Source organism: Oenanthe melanoleuca, chromosome 10 (assembly GCF_029582105.1).
Source record: "Oenanthe melanoleuca isolate GR-GAL-2019-014 chromosome 10, OMel1.0, whole genome shotgun sequence".
Lineage (NCBI taxonomy): Eukaryota > Metazoa > Chordata > Aves > Passeriformes > Muscicapidae > Oenanthe > Oenanthe melanoleuca.
The window spans coordinates 3,758,034-3,779,175 of NC_079344.1; the positions used below are offsets into that span (position 1 = coordinate 3,758,034).

The following is a 21,142-nucleotide window of genomic DNA, read 5'->3' on the forward strand; positions in this document are numbered from 1 at the left end:
TTTGTCTAGTTGCCAAGCCTGTAGTGCAGCTTGACCTATCACCTAAACTGTAAAACCTCAGGAGCTGTGGCAGAATAAAGGGTAAGGGTAAGGTTTTTATTAGTGTGGTGTCTTGTTCTACGTGGGAATTCTAAAATGTGTTTGTTCTGCTGTAGTTTCTGCATCTTATGCAATAACACATAATGCTTGCATAAAATCCTTATGGGAAATGCCTGTCATTCAGCAGGAGCAATTCAGTTAACAGATTTTGCTCTTTGTAGACAAGTTTTTTTCAGATTTTTCACATTTGGGAATGTTGTCTTTAGGTGGTGTGGTTGGTACATGCCTAATCAAGGCAGTATCTTACAGGTGCTCATGAAAACAATCTGTATGTTGGTTTTAGGGTATGTTTGTAGGTAAAAGCTGAATTGTTTGTTTGTGGTCAGAGACAGTGACTGTTCTAGTACTTCTTTTTGTGTGAGCAGGAACAGTTCCTGATAAGAAAGAATCAAACACAGAAACAATGAAATGGAAATTACATTTTTACACAAATAGCAATCTTAGTCTGCTTGAGGTTGTTACTGTGTTGCATTAGCAATGCAGCAGGCTGACCTATTGCAGGAGAAGTGAAGGAAGAGAGAGAGAGATCCAGGAAAAAATACCATGCTCCAACAGGCAATTTTTTCATCTCCAAGTAGCACAAAATTTTCACTGGGATCTAGCAGGCCAGCTAATAATTTAAAGAGTAAATATTTTGAAGTATCAAAGCTGTGGGGGAGAATCAGTAGAGGAAGAATATGGGAATGTGAGGCTTCAGGATACTGAACTTTAGGGAACCAACTCAGAAGATAAGGACATTTCAGAAACCCTAAATGGCTGGTTTAACTTGATTTTAGAGAATGGAAAGATAAGAAAATGTACTCTCCAGAGGTGCTGCTTGATTGCTAGCTTTGCATGTTATAAAAATAGGACACTTTCAGACAGAGAAAACGACAAGTTGGCTTTAATTGTAATGAATCACTGAAACTGGGGTATATTTATTTGAGAATTCTGAATACAGTTATGTGTGAAGTGATGAAGCTGCTAAGAAGAAAGCTCAGTTTATCGTTAGACCTGACTGTTACGCTGGAAGTCTGAACTGCAGGAAGTACCTCTGTTTGGGCTTTTGGGGTTTTTTTTGTTGTTCTTTTCTTTTGTTAATAACTAAGTGAAGTCATTGGAATGATAAGCTACTGAACTTAGCAAATGGAAGAATGACCTAGTTGAACAGGATATGCCTGGCTTCTGCAAAAAACCCAAACTAGGTAAACAGATCTTTAATCTCTATTAAAATTAGGGGATATTTTTGTGAATTTTAACAGAAGATTGCCAGATACAATACATGGTGTACATGAGGGGCAGTTAAATGAGTTCAGCTGTGTGAGGCAAAATCTAAGATACAGAATTGGTCTGCATTAATTCTGTGTTTGCACAGAGAATAACTGAAGTTGAGCTAAAAATTTGGTACTTCTACAGTACAGAATTGTTTAATATATATCTGAGATGATTGCTCTTATTTATTTTGGCTTTTTGTTATGTCTTAGCTGAAGATTCAAAACTACACTGAAGTCAAGTAGAAAATCTTGTGAACACAATGTTTTAGCATTAAATGAGGGCACACAGCATCTCCTTTGACATCTTCTAGATTAAACAGTAGGTTTCAGTTTCAGAATAGGGGATGAGCTGAAACTTTATGAAGTGAGAGGAATTTTAGCTCATTATTGTGGCAGCAATATAAGTACTGTCATAAGAAAAAGGATTGGACCTTGCTGCTAGTACTGTATCAGTGTTACTCTGGGTTGGAAAGAAACTGAAGATACTGTTCTGTCAGTTAGCAAATGGGGTATTAAGCTGAGAGCAGCTCTGACGTGAGAGATGATTTGCAACAGAAAGGCTACACAAATGTGTTAACAAACATAGCATAAGATGTGGGGAGTGTTAGACTGTATCTGCTCAAGGAGCAGATTTTCACAGGAGAAGGTAACATGTCTTGCTTCTTGTCTTCTGTGTTCCTCTCACCCAGAGTTTAGTGGACTGATTTCCTATTGATTCTTGCATGTCAGCAGGAGTTTTGAATAATAGTGCATTATATACATTTTTGAAAATGAAATTTAGTGGAACAGAATGGAAGAGTTGAGGGTTTTTTTAGTGGAAGAGCCGCTGAAGTGTAACTTGTAAAAACTAAGAGAAAAAACAATAGAATTTTTAAAAATGCTAATCAGTCTTGTTTAAAATGTTTCTCGGTACTGGATATTTGTATGCCTAATGGACCTGAACAGACTGGAGACTCTAAGTGAGCCTGATTTGATGCATATCCTTCTGATTATGGTGTAATTTTTCTGACACTCAGAGTTATGAAATGCCATAACATGTTACTATGCTTTAAGACAAACTGGGCAATGTTTTTATGAAACTAGAAATACTCTTGGTCATTTAGGGAAGTGTCAGTCATTAACTGAGGTACTGTATACATTGTCATAAGGTGTGTTGGAATGCTTACCTTGGAGTTGGTTTCTTAATCACCGTTTATTTGATGTGGTGCATTACATTGTATTGTTAGTATAGTTGTTTCTTACTGCTCATTTAAGGAGCTTTTCCTTTTCCAATCTCCTGCTGTGCTGTTTGTAACGGGCCCTTGCGTTGTGTCCGCAGTGAAGGGGAGTCAGAAGTGCGAGCTGAACTGCCGGGCCATCGGCTACCGCTTCTACGTGCGCCAGGCGGAGACGGTGATCGACGGCACCCCCTGCGAGCCCAACGGCACGGCCATCTGCGTGGCAGGGCAGTGCAAGGTACGGCCGGCACCCGGGCTGCCTCAGCTCCCAAACCTGGGCAATGCTCCTAAACTTCCCTTTTTTAATTAAAGTAAATGTGAAAAACATTAACTTCTATTATTACAGGTTGGGTGATTTCTTAACTAATGTTTGTATTTACTGAGAACAAACTAAGAAGTGCTGAAGGGATGGATTCAGGAGATGCTTTAGTCACAATAAAGGTGATTGCCAATGAGCTTTTTCCACATGTTTTACTTTCTACAGAAGAGGTTCTTTGAAAGAATCAGAACAAGATTGAACACTGAAATAAGAAAGAAATACAATATCTTTCTTTGATTAAGTTTTAGAAGGAAGATATTTTTCAGAGTCTGCAAAAGAATAGTTTCTTTTGATTGTTTTATACCTGCTTGTAGTGTAACTTTTCTGATTTGGCCATGTTTGCTTCAGGTCTTACTGGCTCTCTGACTCATCAGTGATGTTCTCTTAGAAAACATTTGAGTGGTTACTTTTCATGGGCTCAGAAAGAGCTGCTATGTTGATTTTTTGCAGTCTGTTGTGAAGATTCTATTTTCAATGAAAAAATACACTTTTTGCAAGATGGTAGCAATTTTAAAAAAATGTTACAGTGTTTAGAAAAAAAATTGTAATCTTTCAAGTAAAGTTAGTGAAAGAAATAAATTCCTAGCAAGGGGCATTTGACGCTTGGCTGATGTTTCCTATATGTGTTGGCAAAAGATGCAGAAGTAGCTCAGATGTGGCTCATGAACTCAAATACTGAAAGGTCAAATTCAGTTTAAATATTGGTTTGCTAGGGGAAATCACTGATGAATACAGCCTTGTCCTCTGCATGTCCCAGTTCCTCTTGTGCACATCTGGACAATGCCATGTTTGTTTCTGTTCTGTTTCTTAGTGCAAGCAAAGCCATAGCTTTGAATTTCCTTTGTATATGATAGATCTGGGTGAAGTTGATTGTGCTTTAAAGCTTTCCTTGATCTCAAACTGACTTAGAAAGGGCCAGAAACTTGTTTTAATTACAGTTCTGATCTATGACTCAGAAAACTGATAATTGTGTTGTGTCTAACAAACATATGGTCTCTATCACCCTCTGTTGGACATTTTTTTACATTACAGAACAATAATATCCTTATGTTAAAAACCATTATCTATGGTTGTTCCCAGGACCATTGTTTCTGGTTAGTATTTTCAGCTTACCTTATCCTTAAGAGGAAATAAAGATGGAAAATGCTGCTATAATAAAAATTATTCAGAAATACAATAAAGAACATGATATATGAGGTAAAATAGTCCTTTAAAAATTGGAAGTGAAAAAGCCCAACAAATCAGGGTATTTAATCATAAGAACATATTGTCTATCTGTGACACTGTCATAACTAGCACATATAATAGTGCAAGTAATGCAAAAAAAGTAACTTGTCATTGAAATGATTGTGTATTTCGTAGTCTGGACTAGACTCTGAATCCTAATAAAATTAAAACTTCTTAAATTAATTAAATACTTTAAAAATAAAACTAGGCAAAGTAGGAAGAAAGGAGTGATACTCTACCTATGCAGAAGACAGAAGTAGAACAATGATCTTGATAATCAGTTGCATTATTTCTGTGTAAGTTTGGTTTTCTGCACCCTTGAACAATATTTTTTCTGATTTTTTTTTTTTTTTACATGAACAAGTGTTTTCATTGAAAGTCCTATTGAGTTCCACTTTGGTTTTAATAGTTTTTATTTGGTGCCACAGCTGGTTATTCCTAATATATATACTTGGAATATGTTTCAGTATTATTGAGTAGATGTTGTTTTTGTAAATGCATTTGCCACTCCTCTTCTAACCCTACATTCTGACTGTGCTATTAAATTAAAGAGCAAGTGCCAGTGGGACTTCCTTCAACTTGCTATTTCGTCAGAAGTGTCTGTTTTCTTCCTTCTAGATGTTTTTTTCTTTTGTGTGAAATGAGTGTATCCTTATATTTCTTCTGGAGAAAATAGGCTGATCCTACTCAGTAACTTCTAAGCTTAGAAGAAAAGTGAAGAGGGAATACTGAGGAGATTTTAATAAACAAGAGAAAAGAATGTTCTTAATAATTTTGACCTTGCCCATAGATTAGGAAATGTGCCTCTAGGGCAGAACGTTGCATGTGTTTTTGCATGTGTCTAGGACACTCCCACAAGGAGAATTCGTCCCAGTACCTGGGCAGGTGTGAACACCGACTCAAGGTAGTTTTGGAGGCAGAAAAGTAATTTTGGGAGCTGTGAAGAAAATTGGTTTTGCAGAGATGTTGGTTACCACACGGGGGCGCGCTTTACAAAAGGATCATTAGCATTTCACCCAAAATTCTGTTTGGGTGGGAAAACTGTAGGTACCTCATAAAGATGCCTGAAACAACTATTTTTCTGTCGCCTGATTTTTATATTACATTTTCTGTTGCAATGTAGTTTCTTCTCATCTTCCAGCTAACTTCTGAAGTTAATAGAAAAATATCTAAGCAATTTTAAAATGCACACTCTAACTTCAGTACCAAAATGACTGGTAATAGAGATTTTACTTGCCAAAAAAAACCAAAACAGTGCATAAGATAGCGAAAACCTTGAAAACTTTCTAGGGATATATCTTGTATCAGCTATAGGATATATAGCCAACCATGCTAAATCTCCATCAGAAAAACAGGATGAGGCAAGGAGCTGCTATTTAGACCTGTGTTGGTTTATGCTAGTGTCCAGGCAAAAGAAATACAGATAATATTATTGTTTTAAGTTAGGGAACTTTTAATGGCTGTAGGATCAGAGAGACCGATCAGGATAATGAGAAGTGGGTACTTTCAGTAAGTTAGGGTTATTCTCTTAACTGACACGTGTTTGAATATAGGGTAACCTTGTGGTTGTTCTTGTAAGATAACAGAAGCTGTTTTCTGTAGGAATCTCAACTTACCTGTGTAATATTGATTGCTTACATTGAGAAAAGGTCCCGGGTGGATTCAGAGTTTGTGTGCTTTCTTAAAGTTGGAGCAGACTTCCCTCCCTTCTCCATCCTCTTGTGTTTACTTTGCATGTTCTTCTAAGTGAGTACTCTGTACAGTGCTAGCTTCTCTGAAGCTTTTCTCCATTTGCATTACTGTTAGTGTTCTTTTTTAACACTACTAAAATAAGAAAGAACCTGATCTCCAGATTAACAAAGCAGAAGCAATGGCACTTACATTTCTATATCTGTCCTTCACCTGATTCACAGAAAATGTTTGTAGTTGCTTGTTCATCTTGCTTGGTTGTATTGGAGAGGGGTGTATTCTTCACTGAACAGGAACTTTGTAAAGTCTTCTGTCATGAGATTGAAAGAATTTGAAAGCAGCATGAGAAACTGTGCCAAATGAGATGTGGTCTGTGCATCAGGGATGCCTCTCAGTTGTTGTTTAGCATTGCTGTTTGGTACTGGGTGAGTGATGAGTGGTGTCAGGTGTTTGTGTTTGAGGAGGACCAGTTTCAGGAACTGTTTCCTGGTGCTTGATCTTACCTTAAAAATTGTCCTTGAAACAGTGCAGGGCTTACACTGTTTATACCATGGGAGTGTTGAGAAGGTGCATTCTGTTGAGAATTGTCACCAAGGCTTTGCCCAGGATATGATTGCACAGAGGGTAGGCTCTATGAAAGTGGAAAACCAGATCATGGAGCCCATGGCATTCAGATGCTGAAATGCATTGTAGAATCAAATGGAAATGAAATCTCGTGTTTTTTCATATTCAGGACTTGCTTTTGTCTTACTGTTTTGTTTGGTTTTTATCAATAACTGCTGTGAGGACACAGTGGTCTTCGTTCAAGACCTTTTTTACAGATTAGGTGGGATGCATTCAAAGAGGCTCATATTGTGTATGGAGCCTCTGCTGAAGGCTTTTTCTTTCCAGGAAAAATGGTTGTTCCCTAAAATAAACCATAAATGTGAAAAACCTGTGGTTACAATAGAACATTCTCTCCTTTCTGCTTTGTCATAGACACCATTGTAATTTCTTGGCTGTTGGAAATAGGACTCTTCATTGTTTCTCCTCATAATGACTTGCTAATGCCAAGCTCTGCATTGGGAAACACCTGCCAGGCATTAATAAGGTGTTAATGGAAGAAACGGGTTCCTGGGAGCTAAGAAATAAGTGCTTGTTGCCACTTCTTCTCTCTGTTTGAATAGTTTTTGTTAAATGTTTTACAGAGTGAACCTCTATGAGATTTCTTGACCTCACTCTCTATAAAGTCTTTTATCCTTCTTCCATTTATAAAGCAGCACTAATATATTTTGGCATATGATCTTTGACCATGACTCATTTCTGATACCTGATACACAGGAGGGGCAACCACCACAAGTAGAAAAATGAAAAGAAAACTTTGCTGCCTTTGAACTGATGTGAAATATGGTGGTAGTTGGTTGTGAGTAGCAAATATTCAAGTTCGGACAAAATGACTAAGCACTGGATATGTATATTTATTCTTTTCCTATTGTTTAGCATCCTCTTGTTCTGAAAAAGACCTCACAATCCAAAGGGTGGAGTTCCTTAGTCTTCCATGGAGCTGCTATCTGAATCTGTAGTTCTGCATTTTCAGTTTTGCTATAAATGACCAAGTAAAACAAACGTTATCAGGATCAGATGTCACTCACAATAACACTTAAAATTTGAAAAAACACCAAACAAAACCCAAACCAACCAAAATGATATTGCAAAATATCTTAATTCTAAAAGGTTTTGAACTGTTTTTAAATGTGCTACATACATAGCATGTTGCTTGAAAAACGTTGGTTTTGCTTCAGTTTGAAGCAAAGGTAGGTGCTGAAGTGCAACATAGAATGACTAATCCAGATTCTGATTCTTTCTGTGCTCCACACTGTTCTGTCAAATGTGGTCAGTAATGTCTAACCTGCCTATCAGAAGCAGCCTGAGATATAGAAAAGTAAAGGAGTTTTTGTACCTTTATTTTGTTCTTATTTCTGCAATTTTTAAAATAATAATTTTTCAGGTTAGAATGTCTTTATGAAAACGTAGAATGTAATCTTTGTCTTCATAGATTGGCTGACAGTAGAAGACACATCCCAGTTTTGAGCTTAAGTCTGTCACTACAAAAGTTTTTCTTAAAGCAATTGCTGTTATCTCCTATGATTAAGTGACACAATTAGGGGAATTTTATTGTACTTGAGGTACACTTTGAACTTATTCGAAAATTATGTACTTTAAATAAATCCAAAGTAAATCTGAAAAAAATCTATAAAGAATGCTGGGGATAGCAATGGAGTAGAAAATAAAATACTGTATGTTGTTTGGCCTTGATTTTTTTTCTGTTTGATGTATATCAGGTTGAAAGTGAAGTTGGGTTTGTTTATGAATAATTAATTATTCCCTAAGTTGGAATAATCAATTTACCACTCCAGCTCAGTTTTGAAGAAACAAGAAAAAGTCTGTGCTACACTGGTATAAAAGGAGGCTGAGAGTGTTTATGAAGAAACATTCAGTAACACACCAGTCCATTCATGTGGTTGTTAATAAAAAAAACTGAAGTCATGATCACTGCTTATTTTTCTGAAATACTGGCTTTCTGTGATGGGGAAATTAAGTGTAGACAAGAAAAAGGGAGTTGGGATAAAAATAGAATATAAATGCGGTCTGAGCTATTTCTTTTTCTCAGTCCCTTATGCACTCTAACAAAGCAAGCTATGTTAGCCTATAGGAAGATAGATTGCAGCACTGTTGTGTGTTCACAAAAGAGGAAATCAGTGAAGAGCTGTGTACTCTGTATCATGGTGGAGGTGAAGGGTTTGATGTCATGCCTCTTATGCAGAAATTACTAAGATATAGTTAATGCCTTTTCTAACCAGTAGAACCAAACCTGTTTTGTGTTACATTACAGCAGTTCAAAGAAAAAAAAAAAAAAAAAAAAAAAAAAAAAAAGGAAGAAATTTCAATCAGTTGAAATACATTTGATTTCAATGAGTGTGTGAGAAAGCACTTGTAAAAGACAGTCATGTAGCTAGTGCAATACCCCTCTTCTGAGGTTAAATAGCAAAAGGAAACAAAGTTATTTAGATTATATTGTAAAGAAACAAGTAGGGGGTGCAGGAGAAGTAACATTCTGAAACTTACATTTAAGGAATCTGTTAAACACCTGGACAAGCAAGCAGTAGGGAGAAAGCTATTAAGAAGGGAGCTGGCTGCGTAAGTATTCATCCTAGTTCTCCTGTTTGGAAGAGGGGTGAAAACTTCACAATTATTCCTGAAGTATCAATGATGCCTTTCACTGTTAAGTGGCTGAATTATGTTTTTTGTCCTAGAAATGCTCAAGCCACTTGACTTTCAGCATCTAATTATGGTTAGCTTGCGACTCCCAAAAACGGCTTTTAGATTCCTCTCTGCAGGATTCTTAGAAAGACCCTGGCACCTTGGTTGGCTGCCTGAAAGCAGAGATTGCCAGCAGACCCCCTCAGACAGGTGTTAGCATGGGAGCATCTGAGTTTGGCTTATTGTCCATGTGTTCTATGGCAGTAGAGGCTCTGAATAGGCAGCATCAGTTTTGTACCATTGTCCCAGGAAAATTCTGGAAAAGGGAGCTTGCTTACTGCGAGGGAGGGAGGGGTTATGTCATGCACAAAAATAAAAACGAAGAAGCTGTTCCTGAATTTATTGTTGTCTGCTAATGTTTATACTAGAAGAGTGTCACTGTAAACAGTCACAAATCATTTTATCATGATAAACATAAGAAGAACAAGGGGAATAAAAAAGAATTAGCAGTATTAGAGCAAGCTTGTATATCAGATATTTAATGAGAATTCTCTGTTGGTTGTGTATTGTCTTTCTGCTTGCTTGCATGGTGTCTGTTACTAGAATTTAACCTGCAATAGAGTTGGGATGTGCAGTAAAACTTAAAGTTATTATACATAAAAAAAAAGGACACATGTGTGCTAGAGACAGCTTATTAGCAGATTGATGTGTTCTCATCAGGTGGGATCATGAAGTAGAAGGGGGGCTATTTATGAACATTCGTGAGGGAAAATAAAGGCTTTCATGTGTGAGGATTTATGAGGTGAGTGCTAAAACAATAATTGAAACAACAAATTGAATTAGTAGTTAATTTTAATTTAATTTATTTTGTTACTTTCTCTGTCACTTTCAGTCCATGCTGCCTCCTGTGATGTCTGTGGTCTGGAGATCAGGTTTTTTTCTTTGTTTGCAGTTGTGCTGCCTTGTGCTAGCAGTGTTAGCAATTAGGCTGTGTTGACTAGTGATATTCCAGGCCTTATCTAAAAGTGTGCTTAGAAATACAGTATGGAAATGTATTTATTGCTAAAGGCTTGTTCATCTCTTCTTTTTTTTTTTTTTTCCAATACTGTTATACCTGGTGACAGGTGAGCATTGGTAGTACTTTAATTATTGTTACTACTGATAAATGACTGATTACATGAAAATTTTATTACAATCCAGTCATTTCAGGAACTTCAAAATTTAGGCACTAGGATCTTTTCTTGTTAATTATAATAAACTATCAGAAGCCAGTAACCCAGAGGTCTTAGTGAAAATAGAGAAATTTTTAGAAAGTGATGACAGTGCAGCAAAATGCTGTCTGACCTAAGCTGAGTTTTACTAAGGAACCAAAGAGTAAGTTGATGCTTAATTTTGTTTTGATGACTTTTAGGAGAAAATTGAAAATGCTAGTAACTGTAACCGAATATTCTAAAATACCTATTATTTAGTCAGGAAACTGAAACAGCAATCTTGGAAATCTACAGGAAATGAAGTATTTAGGCTCTATTTTCATTTAACTACATTATGATATTACTTTAGAGCCTGGAAAGGGTCCAGTATGTTTTTAGCCATTTCATTAAAACAAAGATTACAATTTTGATATACTGGGATAGGCAAATTTGTCACATGAATAAATAAATTCTTGGGAAGAACGTCCATGGAGTCTCTCGTTGTGTGTATGTATCTGTTTATCTTTTTATGCAGCACTTGCACACACAGATATACATGCACCTAGAGCAAATAGTTGAGGAGCTGTTCTGTTTTAAAATATGCTTGAAGTATTGACTTACTGTGTTAGACCAAAACCATGAAAAAACTGTAACTCTTGATCTTGATCGTGTCCTTTCTGACAGGTTCTTTGGGAACAGGCAAATTTTTAGAGTGATGTAGTAAAATAGTAGAAGGACTGGCTGTGAAATATCTAGAGATATGAAGGAATAGGCATTTACTAACGCTTATTTAAATGAAATGTGAACACAGGCAAATTGGACCCTAAATTTGGGGTCTTAATATTAAAATGTTAATCTCAATGTGCACTGAGAGGGAGGAAACAACTGTTAAAATAGATTCGGGTGGCCTTGCACAGCCATTGAGCATTATAAGGAAATGTCATCTCGTTGTTGTGTTGAATGGATGAAGTACATATACACTGAAACTCTATTAGTGTCTGAATAGCCAGCATTTACACCCTTAAGTCGGTATGGTGGCCTTTGTGGAAGCATCCTAAAATATCTGCATTCTGTAAGACTAGAAAATAGTCATAATTGTATATATCTCCTGCCATGGTAAGGCTTCATTTTAAAGGGATTTTTGAAGTTTATGCTCACATTTCAGAAGAAATGGGCCATGACTGAAAAGTCTGTGACCTGTGGAAATCCTACCTGCATGAGGATATTGTTTTACAGCCTATAGAATTTTACTAAAACAAATAAATTTTATTACTGCAAGATTTGTTTGTTTAGAGTTGCCTGTATGTGGCAGATGCAGTTTATCTTATGTGCCTGAAGTTTGTTAAGTCCCTTTGCCAACACAAAGTCCCAGTGTGATGGACATGACTTCTGAACTCTGGAATGTTTGCAGCGGACTCCTAGACTGCTCCAAGGTCATTCACCTCTGTTATGGACACTAATGAATTTGTACAACTACTGAGGCTAGACTGGAGCTTGGAATTGCTTTTGTAGGTTTGTTTCCCCCCTCTAGTATATTTATAAAGCTTAAATTTCTATTTCTAGGAGAGCAATACGTTTTTTTTAAAGTTACTGTTTTGCAAGTAGTACTTGTAAATTGTGATGTGTATATATATCTCTTGGATGCTTTACTGCCACTGTTTGTAATGATGGAGACCAGATACTGGATAGAACCAATTAAAACCAGTCCAAAAGGAGATCATAAACAGCAGTGTTAGCTAACTGCATCTTGCTGGACTATAAAATCTTGACTTCTTGTGTAGGGCTTTTTAAAATGTATGCTTCCAGTTGTTGTTGCTTGACCTTTAAATTGTACCAGATAGTTAAAGCAGTGCATATTTCTTTACTTTTCAGGAGCCATTACAGCAAACCATGATGTATCTTCTGTGAATCTAATGTATTCGGAGTTTCAAGTCTTGTGTTTTTGTAGTTATATTAGTGAAAACAGTACTTAAGAAAAGCTTCAGGCTTATTTTGCATTATGAGTCATTGTTAAAAAATGGGTTCATCTTGTTTGTTTTCTCCTGCAAGGCAGCTTTGCTGATTAAAGTATAACTGAAACTTTATCCCTCCAAAAATGTGTTCAGTTTAGTTGTTTTTCTAATGTTAAACCTTCTGGTAACCATTTTATGAAAGCACAAAAATCTTATCTATCAGGTGAACTGGCATGTCTAAGTGCCATTCTGGGAGAGAAATAATTATTTTAGTTTTATGAAATAGAAAGCTTTTGGGTTGGTTTTTGTCAGAGCCCTATTATCTTTATCTGCCCTGATTGTTAGGAAGCATGAGGAGGACTCCTCAGTCTTGGAAAAGTCTCACTCCTCATGTGTTTTTAAATTGTCTTAATAATATGAATGAAACCATTGCCACTTCATATACTGGAGACTTACAGCTGCCTTTGCCACTACTCTTTTTTGAACATCTGTTATGCAAAGGAGAAGAAGTCAAAAGTCCTCAGTTTCACCATTTGTATTGTGTTCCAGCCCTCAAGTTTTTCTGTGTCTGACTTGCTGTAGAAGTTTAAGCTGCAGGACTGAATTCTTGATTACAGCGGTAAATTCAGTAATTTCAACCTTGTTGAAATTATATCCCAAATTTAAACTTTGCATACATTGTTCTAAAACTATTTAATATAAAGTTCAACCAATAACAAGTGAGGGAGGTGTCAGTGCTTCACAGCATTGGAGAATTGTATTCCTTAGTAACTGGATAAACGGTGAGAAGCAGCATAAACACACCTGGACAAAATGCTTGCATGCTTTTCTTTCTTCTACTTATGATTTCTAACAACTTTATTGAATAAATATTCCTAAAAGTGATCAGTTCAGGTTTGAAAATACCTTGGTAGAATTCAATAACTGGATTGCCAACTAGCTCTGATTGTTGGGACTTCCTATAAATTTTTTGTTATGTTGTGCATATTTCCTGGAAAGCTGCTGTGCCTTCTTACAGCTTTGCTGAACATTTGTTCTCCATTCTGCTCTTTTAAGGGCTTGGGACCAGGCCAAAGAGCATAATTATGCTTACATGGACCTTGACTTTTAAATGCATGCCTAACTAAGCAAGTAAGCAGTCCCAATAAAGTCAATGGGATTAGGTGCCTTCTTGGAGTTAAGTACAGGCTTAAGTGCTTTGATGAATTGAAGCTTTACTGACTGACTGAGTCTTGTAACACAAGAAAGCGTTTCTAAGCACAGGTATACTAATGAAAATGCTTAACTAATGTATCTCACATGGATACAATCAGAAATACGTATTGAATAGGGAAGAAAGTTAAGTAGATTAAAAAATAGTTAATGACACAAAATCCTCATAATGCCCACTGCTGTTGTACTGAAGCAGGAAGTCCAGCATGTGCTGCATTCTTTTGTTTATTTCAGAGGGAAATAATTGCAGTCAACCTAACACAGAGAGCTGTGGTGGCAGTAGTTTATCAAGTCTTGAACAGCATCATTCCAAAATCTAGAAATTACTCACATAGGACTTTTGGCTCTGTATTTTTACTGGATTACTGCAAACTAGCAATTTCCTTGAGTGATCTTACTTATGAACGTAACATTTTCTTTGGCTTTTCTGTGGTTCCCAAGCAGAAATCTGTATTCACATAAACAAAGCAATGCTGTGACTGTTTTCCAACAAAAAGAGAATTCATACAAACTATAAAGCAAATAATCTGTTTCTGAACTGGAGCCTTTGAGAGAGGTCTCACAGCAGTGATCAGCATATCCTGTGACAGGGAGATGACAATGTATTCATTTGCAGTCAAACTCATGCTTGTATCTTTTTTGGACAAAGGCCTTGCATGCCAATCAGCCCTCAGCCTTCCCAGTTGTGGGAGCTCACCTTTGTCTGTTGACTTTGAAACAATCTCAAAATTGCTCTGATTGTGCATGTGGCAGGGAAGCACCTGACTGCCTGGGAGGAGAAGTCCAAAAGCCCTGCAGGACAAGGAAAACTGCTTTATCCCTGCAGCTAGTTGCTGTCTGCTGCTCTCTAGGAATAAAGCAGAAGCACTGACCAGTGCCACAAGGCAGCTGTGGGCAGGTGAGGAAGGTCCCCATTCTGTCCAGGTTGCTCAAATAACTTCCCAAACAAGGATGTAAGGGATGTTTCTGTACCCAAAATAAATATTGTTCAGATCTTGACTCATATGAGCATTTAAAATCTTCAGTTTTTACTTGTGCACATATTGTGAAACCAGATGATCCTTTCTTAATCTTTGAAGACTTGTTTTTTCTGGAGACACTTTTCCCCCTCTAACAAGACCATTTAAGTAACTGCAGAAGTTTACAAGCAAAATCAAGGAACTTTGCAAAGCCCTAGAAGGTCTTTACTGGTCTCATGAGGGCAGTGGGCTCTAGTTTGCGAACATCTGCTGTACACAGTATCAGGTATTATGTAATTGGATGCTTTTCAGATGCCAAACTGTCAAGTTTTTTATTCCTGCTATAACATAAAGTTGTAACTAACAACAAGGTGAAATGGATGGAATGTTTTGATAATGTTTAATTGCTCTTTGCTGCTGTTTCAGACTGAATTTTTCCTTTAGGAAATAAATATTCCTTTAGGGAATAAATAGGTTTATGCTAAGGTTTATAAGAACAAAGATGTCTGTTGAAATCACAAGGTTCCTCCTTCTCGTATGTATTTTCTTGTTTTGACTTGGGGGCTTGAGAAGTTTAGGGAAATGCATAAATTTAAGTTTTGGGATTTAATAGTGAAACACATTAATTCTGTGTACAGCAAAGAATAAATCAGGTTTAACAAATTCTTAGATTGTGTTTCTATGTCTTTGTGGAGTGTTAGAGGTGGAAGTAAAAGAACATAGGGAGATGTTTTATCCCTTCACATACTCCCAATGGGATACTACCAGTGGTTAATCTAAAACGGTGAGTTTTGCAAATGTACCTGCAAAAGTAGCATCAGGTTACAGTGTTCTAATAGACTAAATTGTTTTTTTCTAGGTACTTTGTGTCATGTACTTGTGCTGCAAAACAAGTAGAGCAGATAAAATTGTGTCTGTAGGGTTTTTTTAACTTGTCTGAGACTAGGATGTGTAAACCACTCTTCTTGATTTTAAGCCTCTCTGTTTCCTTGGAGCTTTTTTTTAAATTGCTATTTTGGGTTGTATTTCTGATAATATTTTTATCACAATATAATTTATCTTGATAGTTTTAGCCCAATAGCTGAGTAATTTGATGTCAGTGTAGCTATTTGGTCTTCATAAATGTCTCCTGTCTTAATATTCTGACTTCTGAGCTTTTCAGTAAATCAGATTTAATAACTGCAGTCTTTTCTCTTAGATTGGCATATTTAGGATTCCTGTTGCATTATTCCTAATAATTTTGATGAAAATCCGGTGGTCAGTCTGTTTATTGAAATGGACTTCGGTTCAGAAACACTCTTGGATAAGTCTGTTGCCTGTTTGTCGTAGCTGATGTGGTGGAACCCACACCATGACATGCCTGGCTGCAATGACATTGTGTAAAAACATTTGGAGGTGCAAGAACGGGGAGAACTGACAGTACTGTAAGAGTGATAAACTTCATAATAACCTTCTGCTTTCAAAACTTCCAGAACTTAATGGATGGTATGAAAGCCAGAAGTCAGTGATGCATGCTCATTTGTTGAATTACTTTCTTACACTAAGCTTGGTCTTAGACTGTGATTTTGATGCAGCATAGTGTGTTTCCATGCCCTGATCCAAAAGGTGATGTGGTGTCTCTTCAGAGGTTCTTTCCTGTGTTTTTACTTTCTTTTTTCCTTTTTTTTTTTTTTTTGTTTTGTTTTGTTTTGTTTTAGTTCTTTTTAAGATAACAGTTAAAGCTGCACCCCTGAGACTGAGGTATGCACATGACATCCAGTCAGAAAATTTTCAGCCAAAAGCCTCAGGAGCTCAAATAATCTACTTCTAGTTTGCTTTGAAGTAATCTTCTGCCATGCTTTTTGGCAAGCACATACAAGGTTTTTTGGCTCGTGCTCCTTGCCATGCAGAAGCTTTGTAGCCACATGATGCTGATCCTGAGTGTGCCTGGTACTTTGTCTCAGGCATGTGGTTCCACTGTTAAATTTTACACCTTTCACCCTTGCTCTGTTCAGGGAAATTTGACATCTGGTGGGTTTGGAGGAGTACAGAGGGAGTTGCATCTGCTGCAAAGTATCTTGTAGGCATTTCTTTAGCAGTAACTGTATGGAAAAAATGCATCTTTGGCTGTAAGGCAGCAGTATTCAGTGGAAAACTGTAAGCAGGAATCTTTGGATGTTGCTCAGTAGTGTTTGTGTTGAGTGGGTGCACTGATGTATGCAAATCTTTTGTGGAAGTTTTTACCAGTAAACCTCAGTTTTCACATGGTGTACGATTATTTCAGCAACTGTGCCTAGGACTGTCATCTAGAGAATATTATGGTTCTGAAAACATTTTAGCATGCCAGCCTTCTCCTCAGGAGTAATTAATTTCTATAATAAGGTTTTAGAAGGCTTAGTTAGTAGTTTACCGTTTACAGTGTTCAGATTGGCTTTTTTGGAATCATATTAACCCCCCTAGTGACTTGAGTCTCTGGTTAATTCTTTGGCATTGTTACCAGTGAACCTTGTGGGGAGAAACCTGACTCCTGGCACAGGAGGGTTGTGTATGCCAGAGCTGGTCCAGCTGCACAGAGCTCAGGTCGAGCAGTTCAGCAGGAGTGACCTACATCACTGTTTACAGGGCTGGCTCAAACCCTCCAGGGGCTAACCTTACCCAGAGCAGGAGGAGGAAGAAATTGCATTCTCCTCAGTTCTAAGAATGCTGTTAAGGAAAGCTATGCAACCTGCTTGTAGGGTGGGTATGTTGGAAAATAAAAACCCAGATATTTTTCAAACTTTTGACTCTATAGCATTTAGTGCTTGCTTTTTTAATGATGAGGACTCTTAACAGTTTGGTATTTTTTCCTTTTAAGATCTTTTTGAGGGACAAAGAATAAGAATTTGATTGCATACAAAATGTAAAATGTCATCAGGAGTTCATTTTGAAAACAGTTGCAGACTTCCTGCACAAACTCTTTTTTCTTTATCCTATTGAGCATTTGTTTTTCAGTGCTATGCCAGCTGTAATAGCTCTGGGCATAACATGGGTAAAAAGTCAGATTTTTGGAGACGTTCCTTGTGGAACAATGGTGGAAGCCATTTGCCAACACAGACCTGACTCAGTAATTGTTGGTTTAGCTTGGCACAGCTAAATTATGTTCTGTACTCAGAGCAGATCTCTTGAATGCTCCCTTGGGGGTCTCTGCCTTGCACAGCAATGTGTGCGCTGGTGAAGACTTTCAGCAGCCTGGGAGTTTGAGGTCCTGAAGTCACCGGTGCCTTGCTTAAAAAAAGTGTTCCAAGTACTTACTCATGAATACTTTGTTGGGGTTTTGAAATACTCAACTGAATTGCTTAAAAAGTAGTTTATATTTGTAATTTATTTTTTTAATTTCTTCTCAAAATAAAGAAGTGTTTACTCTCCAAAGAGTAGCACTCTCAGAAGCACATCAGAAATCTAATGCTGAATGCAGGCAACAGTCATTTTTGAGAAAAGAATGCTTTTAGAGATGTTTTTGCATTTTTGTTGCTTTATGGGGGAGATTTTCTCAAAGCAATGGGAAAGATGAGCACAATAGATGTAATGACTTGCACTAGGATCTCTGTTTCTTTTGCATTTCAGGTGCTTTTGAAAATTTCCCCAAGGGCAAGGTGGGTTCTTGACTAAATGGTGAGCTCCAGCTTTCTTTTCATCCTTATCTTTAGTGTCAGGAGCAATCCCATGAGGGTTGTGGAGGAAGCATTTTCAGGAGCTCTGTGGGTCAGAAGTGCGTATCCTGATTCTAATCACTGTCACTGACAAACCTCTGCTTCCCAAAAGAGGAGGGGCATTTATAGGAAAGTTGCTGTATGTTTTGGAATGTCTTTTTTTTGTAGCCATTGCATCTGCAGTCTGTGTCTTACTGCACAGGGAAAATGTTATTGCCACCCACAGATTCTGTCAGGAAAGGATTAAAAGTTCAGGAAAACTTAGAATGCAACTGTGCTGTCTTCTTGTCTTTCCACAATTCTAAGAAACCCTTATTCACTGTTTCCTGTTTAGGGTCTCATGTGTCAGGGGATGGGTAGTGGATACCTGCGTGATCATGTCTTTATGTAATGCTGGTTAAAAAGTTATTACTCTATAGACAGGTACATATCATATACAAAACCATAATTGGGAATAATCTCTAAAATATCTTAAGCTAGCGTGACTTTGGGAAGTCTAAAGCATTTGGTTTTTGATGGAGCAGTGAAAGGTGACTGGATCACACCTAATTAAAATGCAAAATTTTTACTAGCTTATGACCAGCTCAGACAAACATTAACTTTACCAATGTTTAAGAATACAATCAAAAATACTTCAAAATCTAATGTTTGTTGCATTCGTATTGTACTTAAATAAACAGTAATGGCATCAAATATCAGCCTGAATTTATGACATTAATTGCTATTATAAGTTGCTCTCTTGCCCTGTATGTTTTCCATTCTAGTCCTGATTTGTGCTGGAAACGGAATGAAACTATAGTTAGCTATTAAAACTGTATAGCCAAAAGAAGAAATCTGCTTGGTATAAGACTATATTTTACAAGTATTAGCCCACAGCTTAGAAACAATGTGGTGAAAAGTCCAAGCTCTGAAAACACAGTGAGGAAAATGCTAATAAAGGTTTGTACTTGGTAGACCAATTGGTGTGGGTTAGAACAAGAAAAAGTCATGTGCCTGAGTTAGCCAATTGCTCTGTCAGCCTGACAAACATGACTGTCATCACTGTATATTTCTTCAACTTTAACGGATGCTGAACTGTCACAGTGTTCTAATTCTCTTCATGGCTGAGCTCTTTGCTGCTTGATAGGTCAACTGAATTTAATCTTACATGAAGTGAAGTATCTTCAATGTGCAGTGTTGTGCCCCTTCCATTAAATCAACAACTGCCCCAGTGTTGTGTAATCCTGTGGATTTCAGTTGTAAGGTTGCCTAGTTTTGCCTTTTTACTTGATCAGAGTTTGATGTTTGTGCCAGATTTTGTTCTGCTTTTTGAATAAAAGAATGTAGAACAGAAGACAGGAAATTAAGACAAATATCAAGACTACCAAGGAAAACAAAAAGTTATTAATGAATTCGCATCCACCTAATTGCCCATTAAAGTTGTTGGCATAATTTTTCACACTATATTAGTAGAAGTATGTTCAATAGACATTCAGTGACATCTGTCTGAAACATGCCCTTCCTTTTTTCAGCTATTACAAAGAACATTTTGTTTAACTTTCATTTTGGTTTGTTTGCATAGTGACAGCAGTCTAAAATAATTTCTAGCTTACTTGCATATGTATACTAAATTTCCCTAGTGTCACCAGCTATTTGATCACAGAATCATGGTAGCTGTCCTTGACAGATAGTTAATGCAGAAGCTTATCTCAAGCTGTGTAATGTGAATTTTAAATCAATCTCTTCACTTTTCTTGGTTTGTATAGAACATGCTCTCAACATATACATTATTCTGCACATATAAACTGTCAGCTTCAAATGTTTGGAATCTCTATTAACTTCTGTGTAGGATTCAGAGCATGCCTGCATAAGAAGAGAACTAGGGATCACCAAAACTGTTTCAGTAAAGAAGTAGCTAATAATTTTCTAGGAGTGGTATAGAATTTTTTCTTATTGTTCTGAAAATCGTTGCAGAACTGTCATTATTGCAATTACTCACAAATAACTATTGGGCTAGAATAAACTCTTGGAGAAATAAGCAAGCCTTAGTAAAGCTTATGAGGTAAAAGAATATTGTATAAAAGTCATGAGGACATTTGCATGGCTCTCTAATAAGAAAACAGACATATGAGCAGTAAAGACCCGTGGAGGCTTTTCCATAACTTCCTTAGCAACCAAGACTGTGAAACAGGGAAGCTGTCACTGTGTGTGGGATCTGGGCACTTTTAAAATTTCTGCTTCTCATTTTTCTCTTCATTTAGGGATTGACCAGAAGGAATGTTGAATGTAAATTCACTGTAGCTTTGGAAGTGATGATTGAAACTGCATCTTCAAATCAAATTATCACAGCCTAGTAGTTTTCTATCTATGTTAGATTTCTCTAAATTTCTCTAATTCTCTAAATTTATCTGTGCAATTTGGTCTTCATTCAATGCTGGTCTTAAAATCCAAACTTTATTTTGAATTATACTTGTATATGGCTGTCCATCTAGGAGCACAGACAGTTCATTTCACTTGTGCTTAGGTGTAAGAACTGAACTTTTCAGAGTCCCTGACCATTGCCATAAACAAAGATGCTCATTAGCCCTTCTCATATAGCACAATGAAGAGAGGACAGAGGGAGCTTCACATGCTGTATAGCAATAGAACATGAAGCTTAAGAGAGTTGCTTCTCTCTACAACTGCAGTTCTTTCTTACTGTAAAGCTAATTTAAGACAAGCGTCATTTAGGGAAAAAAATCCCAAATCCTCAAGTCAGAGGTTGAAGAGGCACATGTGTAAAGAGTTGTTTGCCTCTGGCTGAAAAAATACTAAAGGTAGCTGCAAAGAAGGATTGAACTCCTATAATACAGCAGTTTATAACAAGTATTAAAGTCCATATGAGAAATAGTTTCATACTGTCTGATTGTCATGTCCGACATTTTTATTGCACAAGTGCTTAAAGTGCTGTACTTCTGCCAACACACAAATGATTTCTTTCTAATATGTTTGCTAGAGGATATATGGTCAATGTCCTGGTAGTTCAAATGCTTTTACTGTAGAGTTTTGATCTTGATTAATGCAGTTCCATGGCTTAATTTTTAAAATACCAGAATTGTCCACTCAAATTGCTGTAAGGTATTTTGGTCCTAATGGTGA

At 37.0% G+C, this 21,142-nt stretch overlaps 1 protein-coding gene across 1 annotated transcript in view; it reads left to right on the top strand.

Moving 5' to 3' along the window:
- THSD4 (thrombospondin type 1 domain containing 4) overlaps window positions 1-21,142 on the top strand; it is a 209,720-nt gene that overhangs the window by 94,545 nt on the left and 94,033 nt on the right. The window contains exon 7 of the mRNA XM_056499785.1: window positions 2,671-2,807. Coding sequence (XP_056355760.1) covers window positions 2,671-2,807 — 137 coding nt within the window. The remainder of the gene's footprint in view (window positions 1-2,670; window positions 2,808-21,142) is intronic.